The 13,080-nt window shown below is 41.7% G+C and overlaps 1 protein-coding gene across 6 annotated transcripts in view; it reads left to right on the top strand.

Annotated features, from left to right (window-relative positions):
- Positions 1-13,080, top strand: part of SERINC5 (serine incorporator 5) — a 67,752-nt gene that overhangs the window by 33,072 nt on the left and 21,600 nt on the right. For all 6 annotated transcript variants that reach the window (XM_078852783.1, XM_078852782.1, XM_073344121.2 and 3 more), the window contains 4 exons: positions 3,373-3,466; positions 5,119-5,330; positions 8,743-8,838; positions 11,206-11,332. In XM_078852783.1, the coding sequence (XP_078708909.1) occupies positions 3,373-3,466; positions 5,119-5,330; positions 8,743-8,838; positions 11,206-11,332 (529 nt within the window). The remainder of the gene's footprint in view (positions 1-3,372; positions 3,467-5,118; positions 5,331-8,742; positions 8,839-11,205; positions 11,333-13,080) is intronic.

The raw sequence follows: 13,080 nt of genomic DNA on the forward strand, positions 1-13,080 counted from the left end.
CTGATATAATTAGCTTTATGCTTTGGTGTTATAGCTGTGTTGGTCCCAGGCTATTAGAGGCGAAGTGGGTGAGCAAATAATTATCTGTTAACAGAAGTTGGTCCAATAGAAGGTATTACATCACCCACCTTGTCTGTATAATTAGCTGTGTCGCAGTCAGCTGAATACCATTATTTGCAACAGAGAGAGCTTGTTCTGTTCATAAGGTGGTACCGTAAGCCAAGTAACACAAAACATAAAGCACACTGGAATCCTCTCTCTTGAAAACTAGCAGTGACTGACTGTAATGAGACAGGATCTTGTAAGCTGTGCAGAAACTAAACAAATTACGTCTAGTAGTAGAAAATTAGATTTCTTGCTGAGATGTTGTATTGCCAATTTATTTATTGTGGATCCTGTTTCCATAGTAGTGTCTGAAACCGTTTTTGTTAATTGGGAATATAAATTGGTAGCAGTTACTGTCACTAACTCTGAGAGTGGTTTGAGAATGTTTTCTCAACCATATGTAAATGTCAGCTTTGGGGGGAGATTTTAAAAAATTACTTTAGGGAGTTAGGAGCAAAAGTCCCACTGAAATTCAGTGGGATTTGTGCTCCTAAATATAGCCCCGCACAGATACAAAATTCATATCCGCGGATATGGATATCCACGTGTATAAAGCAGATATCCACAGAGCTGCAGGGCTCTACCATGAACCACAGTGGGAAAAGCAGCAGTATGTCGGGCTGCTGCTCGCAGGAGCCAGCGCCCAGCCCAGGCAGTTCCCCTGGCATGGCAGTACTGCTCCCAGCCCTGCCCACTAGCACCACCAGGAACAGCTCCTGGTGAGTCTGGTGCCCACCCCAGTTTCATGAGGCTGAAGTTAGTTACGTATTCCTTGTTCTTTAATCTTTAAACACCCACTGTGTTAGAAAGTGATGGAATTCTAGAATATTACTATTTGGAGGCATTCGTGATCCAGGTGCGCCGCAGTGACCCTTTCCACTGTACTGATTCTCTGGAGTAACATGAACGTGTGTAAGTGGAGAAAAAGTAGCTCTTGAGTCAGGACATGAACAACAATCTTTTGATGATTCTAGACAGGAAACACTTCTTCTCCCCCAGTCTGTTTTGCACAGAAAAAATCAAGAAGTATGTGCTGGTCTCTTTTGTGTCAATGTCTTAGGGAAGGGTGTTTGGAAGTTCCTTCAATCCCTTCTCCAAACAGGAGGCATCTGCTGCATACTCCACCTCCCAGAAGGTTTCTGTAGCTCTTCCCCTTTTTCTATTTAAATAAAATATATATGTATTACCACTGCTCCCTGCCCCATTAGTTTGGCTGGGGAGGCATCATGTGCAACTGCATGGTTTGCACAGCCCTATTACTAGCTAAACTGCAATGTAACCTTCTGTGATAGGTATGGTTCTTAGGTACCTAGGTTACTGAGTAGGGGTGAGGAGCCTACTAGAAATCTAGGTACCTAGTTACTGAGTAGGGGTGAGGAGCCTACTAGACTTCTCCCCTCCCCCTCACATACACACAGCCCATTCACACCTTCAGTTTTGTACTCCACTTTGCTGACATTTTTACAAAAGAACTTCATGCTCATTAAACTAATACAATAGCTTATCAAAACTGACAAACACTTGAGTACTTTCAGTCTATCATTTAACACAAACCATAATGCTGCAGTACAACAAATGTATATAACTCTGCCAAGAGCAATGTAAACTAACACCAATATTGTTCAGCTCTTATTAATCAAGGTAAGTTTTCTTGGCAAAATACTACTCAGGTCACAGTTAAAGTTCATTAGCACATTCCCCAGCTATGAATTGTTAGTGCGGATAGCTGACTGTCTATAGTTATAGCCTAAGGGTCAAATGTTGAGTGAGAAAAGACCCCATTATACACCTGTATTACTAGATGCATTTCCAAATTATAAGACATACAATGACTCCAAATGAGCCTTTAGATAAATAGCTGCACACACTTCCTTTAGAGCAGTGGTTTTCAAACTTTTTTTTTCTGGTGACCCAGTTGAAAATAGATGTCCGTGATCCAACGGAGTTGGGGATGAGGGGTTTGGGGTATGGGAGGGGGCTCTGGGCTGGGGCAGGGGGTTGGGGTGTGGGATGGGGTCAGGGCTCTGGGGGTGCAGGCCCTGGGGTGGGGCTGGGGGGTTTGGGGTGCAGGAGGGGGCTCTGGGTTTCGCGGGGGCTCAGGGCTGGGGCAGGGGGTTGGGGATTGGGGCGCAGGCTTACCTTGGGTGGCTCCCGGTCAGTGGTGCAACAGGGGTGCTAAGGCAGGCTTCCTGCCTGTCCTGGCACTGCAGACCGTGCTGTGCCCCAGAAGCAGCCAGCAGCAGGTCTGGCTCCCAGGCGGAGGCATGCATGTGCCTCCGCATGGCTCTCGTCCACGGGCATCCCCAAGTGTTTGGGGTGAGGGCAGCGCATGGAGCCCTGTGGGCGCCCCCCCCCCCCCGCATAGGAGGCGGACCTGCTTCTGACCACTTCTGGGGCCCAGCGCAGTGCTCGAACAGGTAGGGACTAGCCTGCCTTAGCTGGGCAACACCGTCAACGGGACTTGTAACAGCCGGGTCGGCAGTTCCGACCAGAGCCGCCACCACCCCGTGCCTTTCGTTCCATGACCCAGTGGTGACCCGCAGTTTGAAAACTGCTGCTTCAGAGCCTTTAGTTTTTCACAAAAATCAGGTATCTGGTCAGGATGCAGATTGACCACTCTGGAAAGGAAGTGACGCAGAATTACTCCCATGTGGCTTCTGCGGGGACCCAAAGGCTATTTTATCATGTACGTGTTCGCATCCAGTCTTGATTTAAACCAGTCATAGGTGAATGCGGAGGATTGTGGTAGCTGTGGGGGTGTCTCAGAACACTTTTTTTTTATTCCTACAAATATGAATGAATAAGTTTTCCCCCTTATTTTTACATCTGTGTAATTTTGAATCTAGTGATAGTCATTTTCAGCCTCAGGTTCCTCAACAATTTTAGGTTTTAGGAGATCTGTAAACTGATGCCACCGCTTTTCTGCACCATGTAGCAAGATTTCAGTAGCTTCTCTTCATATACAGTAACCTTCTCCACAAAAATTCTTCAGGTTAATGAACTTGTAGTGGATATTCTAGAATGTGTGGAGTGCCATAAACTGAATCATGTCTATCAGTCAGCTGGGATGGATGCAAAGTTGCACTGGTCTTTCAGGTGACCTCTGCCATTTTCAGGAAGGTCTCTAGTCAAGGTTAATTGAGATGTGTCTTGATGAGCTGTATAATGGTTTCACTGCGTAGACTTTTGCCCTGATACCACAAAGCTCCGTTTATCTAAGCTCTCAAATTCAACATAATTGGAAATTGATCTTTTTTCCCCTTGCAGCCTGGCGCTATGTAGGTGCAGCGGGAGGATTCCTTTTTATACTTATTCAGCTTATCCTGCTTGTGGAGTTTGCACACAAATGGAATAAAAACTGGTATGTGTCTGGCAAGCAGTTGGTTGTATAATGTATTGTATTGCAATCCTTCTTTAAATGCATGTTTTTATTAACAGAAAATTAACCACAGTATTTAAAAATACCACGGACACTATTTTATGATGGAAGGCAACTTTACTTAAAGAGGATACAGTACTCCCCAACCTTCTAAGTCTTTTTCTACTCTTTACTCACTCTCCTTTTTCCCCATTTTGGATGCCATTTCTCTCCCTCTTATTATTGACCTCTTGTTGCTTTGTATTTGACTGAAATAGTTCTGTTTCCAATAAATAGTAATAGTGCTTCAAGGACCCCATCATTTAAGCCTCTTCACTTCTGTATCAGTATAATCCATTTTTGATAAAATAGAGTGGATCCATACAGCATAGCCACAGCACTCAAGCAGTGATGTAAACTGGTGGATCCTGTTTTGTTTTCATGCAAGCTTATAGACACACCTCAGCCCAGTTTTTAAATAAGAGGTGAGCCACTTGTTTCCACCCAACTCTACAACTTTCCTTGATCAATCCCCTTGCCCAGCCTCTTTTGTATAGGCTTGATTTCCCATTTGTGTAGCTTTGGAACCTTCCTTCCCTGCCCCATTAATATTTTAGAATTCTTAAATCCTACACAAACACACAATCCCCTCCCTTTAGCTATTCCCTGCCCATCCATTCCGCTGTCTTTCTCTGTTCTTTTGTTTTCACAGTTATCCCATTAGCTTGTAGAAAAGGTTTAAAACCCTCTGCTCTCTCCCTTTTCTCCCCTGATAACTGTTTTCCTGAGGATAAGATAAAATGTGTTCTCTTGTCACAGCACAACCACTGCTGCCAATAATTAACTGTAGAAGAAACCCAGTGCTGTCAGTGTGACCTGAAAGGAGACTTCCAGCAGTGGCATGTAACTCAAAGGCACCATCTGAGTTAACAGATTTTTGTAAACCATTTTGCAAATCATTTCTGCCCTGTTAGTACAGACAACTTGATTGTACTGGATGATGCCGTCTGATACTTTGTTCCCCCAAGATCAGTTCTGCAGGGGTGGGTGGGAGTGGGGGGTAGGGAATTCAGGACTCAGTAAAACTTGTAGGATACAGAGAGCCAAAAGACGGGAGAATGGTTGAATGGACAAAACTGTTGTAGTGGTAGGAGGATAAGAATAGCTGCGGTGTATTTAACCGTGGTTTTCCAGGGCTTATGTAATGGAAGAACTTCACTAATGAGCTGGGACCTGGAAGGGTCGTCCTTGGCTCCAGTCAAGGAATCCCCTACGTTAGCTAGGAGCTACGATTACAACAGTGTCAAAGATTTGCAGATGGCTCAGTCTAAGCTGTTCCAAATCTTCAGAATCTTGCAGGCTATATTTATGGAAATAGCCAGGCATTAAAACATCAGTGTAAAGTCTTGATATATGATCAACACTAGCATTATGGAATGTTTTATAGATCCTGGTGATAGCAAATGAATCTAGCAAGGCAACTATATTTGTAAAATACCCAGAAGTCACAGCCTATACTGCTGAAACAATGTATGTACTATAGAGAGCAAAATGCTGACTTTTGTGCAGCTCTAATGGTCATATAAGCTATCTCGATAAGGAGTATATGTTCCATATTTTTTCTATAGCTAATATATTTTCTTCCTTACAAACAGGACTGCGGGCACAACGCATAATAAACTGTGGTATGGCTTACTAGCTCTGGGCACTCTTGTCCTGTACTCCGTTGCTGTGGGAGCCCTGATTTTGATGGCTGTCTTTTACACGCGCGCCGAGGGCTGCACATACAACAAGATCCTGCTTGGTGTAAATGGTGGCCTGTGCATTCTTATTTCATTGGTAGCTATCTCACCCTGTGTCCAAAGTCGTAAGTGTGCTTATCAAATTTTTGTCTGTTGTTTGTTTTGTTGGAGATGGGTCACCTTGAGAGTTCTCTGGAGCCTACTTCTGGTTATCAGACTTAGCAAGGCTGATGTCATCGGGTACTGACGCAGTGTGTGTATACCTTTCTCGCATGTGTCTGTCTCTGTCTCTCTCTCTCTCTCTCTCTGTGTTTTGAGTTAGCTTTTATGTCACTCTGTCTCCATAAAATCCATACCATCGCCTCTCTGACCCGTGTCACTAAGCATGACAGCATAAGGGTAAGGATAAAAGGGGTACAAAACAAGGGTGATGTGATGGTAGGGGTCTACTACAGATCACCACCTAACCAGGAGGAATAAGTGGATTAGGCTTTTTTTTTTTTTAAAAACAACTGACAATCATTCAAAACACAAAACTTGGTGGTGACGGGGGCCTTCAACTACCCTGGCATCTGTTGGGAAAATATTACCACAGGGCACAGATTATCCAACAAATTACTGGAATACATTGAAGACGCCTTATTAGAGAAGGTGGAGAAAGGGATTAGGGGAGAGGCTATTCTAGATTTGATTCTGACATACAGGGAGGAAGTAGCTGAAAATTTGAAAGTGGATGGCAGCTTGGGTGAAAATGATCATGAAATGATAGAGTTCATGATTGGAAGGAATGGTAGGAAGGAAAACAGAAGAATAAAGACAATAGATTTCAAGAAGGCAAACTGTAGTAAACTCAGAATTGGTAGGTAAGATCGCCTGGGAAACAAGAGGTCAGAAGAGATGACTGTTTTCTAAAGAGCTATTAAGGGCACAAGAGCGAAGTACCGCAACGCATAAAAAAGTTAGGAAGGATGTAAGAGACCACCCTGGCTTGACCAGGAGATCTTCAATATCCTGAAAATCAGAGAGAATCATACAAAAAGTAAGTCAAATTACAAAGGATGAATATAAAAAAAACAACACAAGTTTAGAAAAGCCACGGCCAAAAAAAGCTTAAACTAGCTTGGGACATAAATGGTAACAAGACAACATTTTACAAATACATGAGAAGCAAGAGGAAGACCAAAGACAGGATATGCCCATCATTCAACAAGGCAGGAAAGACAATAACAGAAAATGCAGCAGTGGCAATGCCTTTTTTGTTTCCGTTTTTCACCAAAATGGTGATCAAATGACTAACCTACGTTAGACAACATAGTGAACATCAGTGTAAATGGGGTAGGATCTGAGGCTAAAATAGGAAAAGAACAAGTTAAGAATTACTTAAAGGCAAGTTAAATATCTTCAATTCAGCAGGGCCGGATAAAATACGTCCTCGAATACTTAAGGGCTGGCTGAAAAGATCTGAGCCATTAGCGATTTGTGTTTGAAAACTCATGGTGGAAGTGAGAGACCCCAGAGGACTGGAAAAGGGCAAATATAGTACTGATCTATAAAAAGGGGAATAAGGACAACCCACTGTATTATAGGCCAGGCAGAAAAATAATGGAACAGATAATCAATTTGTAAGCACCTAGAAAATAATAAGGTGATAAGTAACGGTAAACATGGATTTGTCAAGAACAAATTATGTCAAACCATCCCAATGTCCTTCTTTGATAGAGTAACAAGCCTTGTCCATAGAGGGGAAGCAGTAGATGTGATGTATCTTGACTTTAGTAAGGCTTTTGATACTGCCTCACATGATCTCCTCATAAACTAGGGAAATATAGGCTAGATGAACGTACTATAAGGTGAGTATGCAACTTGTTGGAAAAACGTACTCAGAGAGTAGATATCAGTGGTTCACAATCAAGCTGGAAGGGCATATTGAGTAGGTCCTGCCGGGATCTGGGTCCAGTTCTAGACAATATCTTCATACATGATTTGGATAATGGGCTAAAGAGTACACTTGTAAAGGTTTGCAGATGATACCAAGGTGAGACAGTTTGCAAGTGCTTAGGAGGACAGGATTAGAAATCAAAATGATCTTGACAAACTGTAGAAATGGCCTGAAATAAATAGGATGAAATTCAGTAAGGACAAATGCAAAGTACTGTACGTAGTCCCTTCATGATTATTCCTTCCTGCCTAGAAAAGAGTACTTCAGAGAAGGATCTGGGGGTCACAAGCTAAATATGAGTCAACAATGTAATAGTGTTGCAAAAAAAGCGAGTATCATTCTTTAGCAGGAGTATTGTAAGCAAAACACGAGAAGTAATTCTTCCGTTCTACTCAGCACTGATAAGGCCTCACATAGAGTACTGAGCACTACACTTTGGAAAAGATGTGGACAAATTGGCAAAAGTCCAGAGGAGAGCAACAAACATGATTAAAGGTCTAGAAAACATGACATAAGAGGGAAGCTTAAAAATAGTTGGGTTTGTTTAGTCTGGAGAAGAGAAGACTGAGGGGTAGGGGGACCTAAAACTTCAAGCTGTAGAAGTTTGTTATCAGTCTCCTTTTTATAAATTGTTCTCCTTATCCACCGAAAACAGGAAAAGAAGGGGCTTAAATTGCAGCAAGGACGGTTTAGGTTGGACACCAGGAAAAACTTGCTAACTGTCAGGGTAGTTAAGCAATAGAACAGATTACCTAGGGAGGTCGTGGAATATCCATCATTGGAGGTTTTTAAGAGCAAGTTTGACCAACACCTGTCAGGATGGTCTAGATAATACTTAGTCCTGCCTCAGTGTGGGGGACTGGGCTAGATGACCTATCGAGGTCACTTTGAGTCCCACATTTCTGTGATTTCTATGACAAGCATGCCAGGATCTTTGATACAATTCCCTGATCGGGTGGACACATAGCAGAGGTTTCACATGCATAGACATTGCTTGGTATGGAGCCACTTACGCTACCTTTGCTGTAATAGCATTGTTAAGAGAATAGCATTCAAACCCATTCAGCTCTGATTTCATGCTCATTTCTCACCATCGTACAGTTACCATCTATCTGTTTTTTGAGACTAGGGCTGGAACAATTCACAACCATTCTAATTTTTGTTCTTTTTCACATCACACTTCGTGTTTCAACAAAAATTTTGTTTTTTGTGGCATCTTTCATGCATTGGGACTGGAGATACATCAGTGCTTCAAGTAATTTCAAAGTTAAATGATAAGCAATTATAGCTATTGTTAAGTCTGCCAGTAACTTACACCAGGTGTGAATATTGTTTTTGAGCTTGGTATGGTTGGCCAAAACAGTGTTTATTTCTTATTGGTTTGGGGATCTTAACCTCCCTGGAGCAGCCAGTGGAGAAAGGGATGTTTTCTTGTATCCTTCAGAGGAAATACCTACCTAGTCTGTCTGGAAACTTTCTAAAGTGCATAGGCAAAGGATTAAATAATATTTCCCATGTGGAAGATACTTTGACCATTTGAATTTCTGTTGTTAAAGCCCATAAAAATGCTTCAGTATCTTACCTTTTTTTCTCTAAAGGCCAGCCACACTCTGGTTTGTTGCAGTCAGGAGTTATCAGCTGCTATGTCATGTATCTCACCTTCTCATCTCTGTCAAGCAAACCACCAGAAACTAGTAAGTTATCTTGAGCTTTATTAAGGTCCTTTAAGACCTGCTGCATCAAAAGTGAATGTGATTAGGCCTTTAGATTATCATGCCAAACAAATCCTGCATGGTCATGAGTTCAATGCAAGATGCTAGCTTTGGCAGAAGAGACTGGTATAGGATGTAGGCCAATGCATGCAATAACAACCAGAAAGATGTATAGCCTTCTTTTGTTTCAGATTGGACACTTTTGTCTGCCCTTTTTTCACTTCTATCCAGTAGATTTCCACCCCCTCCTCCTCCCGTTGCTATTTTAGTTGCCATTACAATAAGACCTCCTATAATTAGGACCCTACCAAATTTATGGTCCATTTTGATCAATTTTGCGGTCATAGGATTTTAAAAAAGGTAAATTACATGATTTCAGCTATTTAAATCTGAAATTTCAGTGTTTTAATTGTAGGGGTCCTGTCCCAAAAAGGAGTTGTGGGAGATGGGGGGGGGTTGCAGTACTGCTCCTTCAGAGCTGAGCAGCAGCATCCCAAAAGTAAGATGGGATGGTATGGTATGGTATAGCCACCCTTACTTCTGCACTGCAGCTGGCAGGATTCTGCCTTCAGAGCCAGCCGCCGCTCTGAAGGCATCACAGAAGTAAGGGTTTGTGCTGGAAGTGGCCCAACTTGATTATCATACACATTGTAAGGAGAGTGATCACTTTAGATAAGCTATTACCAACAGGAGAGTGGGATGGGAGGAGGTATTTTTTCATGCTTTGTGCGTATATAAAAAGATCTTCTACACTTCCACAGTACGCATCCGATGAAGTGAGCTGTAGCTCACGAACGCTTATGCTCAAATAAATTGGTTAGTCTCTAAGGTGCCACAAGTCCTCCTTTTCTTTTTACGAATACAGACTAAAACGGCTGTCACTCTGAAACCAGTCTGTGAAGTTCTTTTCATGGCCGTGAATTTGGTAGGGTCCTACCTATAATTGATGTGCTAGATTTGTTAATTGGGAGCATGGAACTTTGGAACAAATTACCTAGTTTTTGACCCCATTTTCCCTTTCATTTGAAAAATTACTCTCAAATCTTTTGCTTCAAGGGCATTTGAGTAGTACTACAGTTGCTGTTCACGGAGTATAAAAACTTAAGATTGATCCTAACCAGATATGGGTGTCCTTGTACTTCTTCACGTGCTAATTCAAACACATTGTGCCTCACATTTACAGAGCATCTCCAGATGCCAAAAAACCTTGCTATAGTTTTTCTAACATTGGGCTCTTTTAAAATTTGGTTTGTCTCCATTTTTCTCTCAAGGAATTCCTTTTTGGAATCCATCCAGACTGATGAATCTAGTGAACAGAGAGCCATTTTCCAAGCTCCAAAATAGATTTCTGTGATTCAGATGAATTGCACTAAAGCCTTTCCTCTAACCCAGTAGTAGGCAACCTGCAGCCCATCAGGGTAATCTGATTGCAGGCCGTGAGACATCATGCTGACGTTGACCGTCCGGAGGCACCATCCCCCGCAGCTCCCAGTGGCTGCAGTTCTCTGTTCCTGGCCAATGGGAGCTGTGGAAAGCAGCAGCCAGCACATTCTCTTTGACACCAAGGACTAGCTGGCAGTTTGCCAGGAACCTGAAGGCAGCAGCTAACCTGCATACATTTTAAAATAAAATATGCCCATAACCAGTGTAGTTCTTTGTCCTCACTGCATCATTTAAGGAGTGGAGTTGCCACAGGCCATATTTTAGACCTCATTGAGCCTATATTTGGCAGTTGGGCTGCCCTTAAAACACCCCTGTCTTAAACAGACATACAGGATAATGACAGGTTTCAGAGGAACAGCCGTGTTAGTCTGTATTCGCAAAAAGAAAAGGAGGACTTGTGGCACCTTAGAGACTAACCAATTTATTTGAGCATGAGCTTTCGTGAGCTGTAGCTCACGAAAGCTCATGCTCAAATAAATTGGTTAGTCTCTAAGGTGCCACAAGTCCTCCTTTTCTTTATACAGGATAATGTAACCCCAGCTTTACAAACAGTAACACATTTATAATGTATGTATAATTTTAAACTTCTTCAGCTGTCAGTTGGCCCTCCAAAAGAGTGGGGAGGTGAAGTGTTGGTGAAAAGCCCAGCAGAGAAGCTGGGATTTTAAGAACTACCCCATGGCCTGACATTTCTCCACTCTGTCCCGGTGAGCCAGCAAAGTGCTGAAGTTTATTGTAGTTCTGCCCTTCAAGAAACAACACATCTGGCAAGTCTAATTTCAGCCTCCCAGCCTAGATAATCTTTCTAAAAAAGATTGTTCTTGACGTTTCAGGAAACACATTTTTTTCTTTAATCTGAAGTCAAATGAACTTATTAATTACGTTTGTTTTGTTTTGTGTTTTAAGTCCTAGATGAGAACCATAAGAACATTACAATCTGCGTACCTGATTTTAGCCAGGGTTTGCCCAGAGATGAGAACCTGGTTACTGGATTGGGCACTACTCTTCTGTTTTGTTGCATTTTATATTCTTGGTAAGTCTTTGGTTTTGTTTTTTTAAGTTACCTTACTGGTACATTAAATGTGGGGATCAAACAGATTAAGATTTTATAATGTGTGCAATGCAAATGCAAAGCAATTGCTAGAGGTAGAATTACACGAAAGGAGGGAAATTAATCTGATCATACTTTCCCACAGTCCCGGAGTGGCTGGATGTTTCTTCTCTAAAATGATCAGTGATGAAATAGGCAACCCTGAAACCTAATGATGATTTAGCATTTTATGAAAAGGATCCACATCTACTGGTGGAAGAAATTCCAAACATGAACCAGTGAAGCATTGCCTTCCTGAGTCTGCAGACATAGCTGGTTTAATGGGTCTGACTGCGGAAAGACAACACTGCCTTTGTTCACATTTGAAAACTTTCTTAATCATCAAGACCAGAAACATCACTTTTTCACAGTCTTAAATTCTACAGAAAGTACTGCCAAGTAGTGGCTTTTCTGATAGTAATTTGGACATAGTTTGTGGTTTTTAACTGTGTGGCAAACTGCTGGGTAGTGTGGCTCTCCATCCATCGCCACCCATGTAAAGGACCTCAGTCTAATAAACTTCCTAAATGCAATGTGCATAATTAATTGAGTTATGTCTTTCATATGTATGTGATCAAGCACTACTAGTGTCTGAGATTCTGAATGTGAAATTGACTAGAAGCCCTCCTGAAACCGATTAGTCTATTTGGTTGTCCATGAGAGAAATGCAAAAAAAGCAAACAGTGAAAAGTACAGTAGAGTTACAAGCACCCTGGGAATGGAGGTTGCTTGTAACTCTGAACAAAACGTTAGTGTTTTTTTGTTTTTTTTTTTCAAAAATGAACTGAACATTGACTTAATACAGCTTTGAAAGTTTATTATGCGGAAGAAAAATGCTGCTTTCCCTTTTTCTTTTTTTAAGTCGTTTACATTTAACACAGTACTGTACTGTATTTGCTCTTTTTTTTATCTCTGCTGCTAGTTTGTGTACTTCTAGTTCCAAATGAGGTCTGGGGTTGACTGGTTGGTTCGTAACTCTGAGGTTCAACTGTAATTTAGATTTCTTTATTTTAGTTTTTTAATATTGATGTTCAGTAATAGAAAGGGTGGTGTTAGTAATGTAGTGAAAGACACTTTGTTTAGAGAGAACTTTTACCAGCAGTCTTTTTAAAGAAATTCTAATAGCTTTATGATTTATTCTTAAAATTTAGCTCAGCTGAAGAAATATGTTGATGTGGAAAGTAAATACAAGTAAACAGCTGCTCTGGTACAGCAATAACATGCCCATTAAAAAAAATTATATGAAATGCACATCATATTAAAAATCAGAAATCCTTTACAAAACCTTTTAATCTGTGTGTAGAGGGAGGTGTGTCAGATTCTTATCCTGCTCTAAAAGCACCTCTTTGGGGGTGGCATTGAGACTGCATTTGAACAAGGTGGGGCAGTCCTAATATCTGGAGAAACCAGCCTACCTTGGTATTTCCTGTCAGACCTGAATCTGGGCATAGTAGGTCTCTGCATTTATGGTGTCTGAGTTATACTATTGCAACTCCTATTTAGGAATGTACCAGGAAAAAACTCCCAATTGCTTCACAACACAAGTTGCCATGTCACTGTAACTGCAATGCACTGATCTTTGCATTGGCTCCGCACTGAATAAGAGTCCAGTTCAAAATCTCCATCATCCAAGAATTTGGCTGTCTTAGAAGAGGTGGTGCAACAAGTCCTCCCATCCAGAGAAACCTCAC

The sequence above is a fragment of the Lepidochelys kempii genome, chromosome 5 (assembly GCF_965140285.1).
Source record: "Lepidochelys kempii isolate rLepKem1 chromosome 5, rLepKem1.hap1, whole genome shotgun sequence".
NCBI classification, from domain to species: domain Eukaryota; kingdom Metazoa; phylum Chordata; order Testudines; family Cheloniidae; genus Lepidochelys; species Lepidochelys kempii.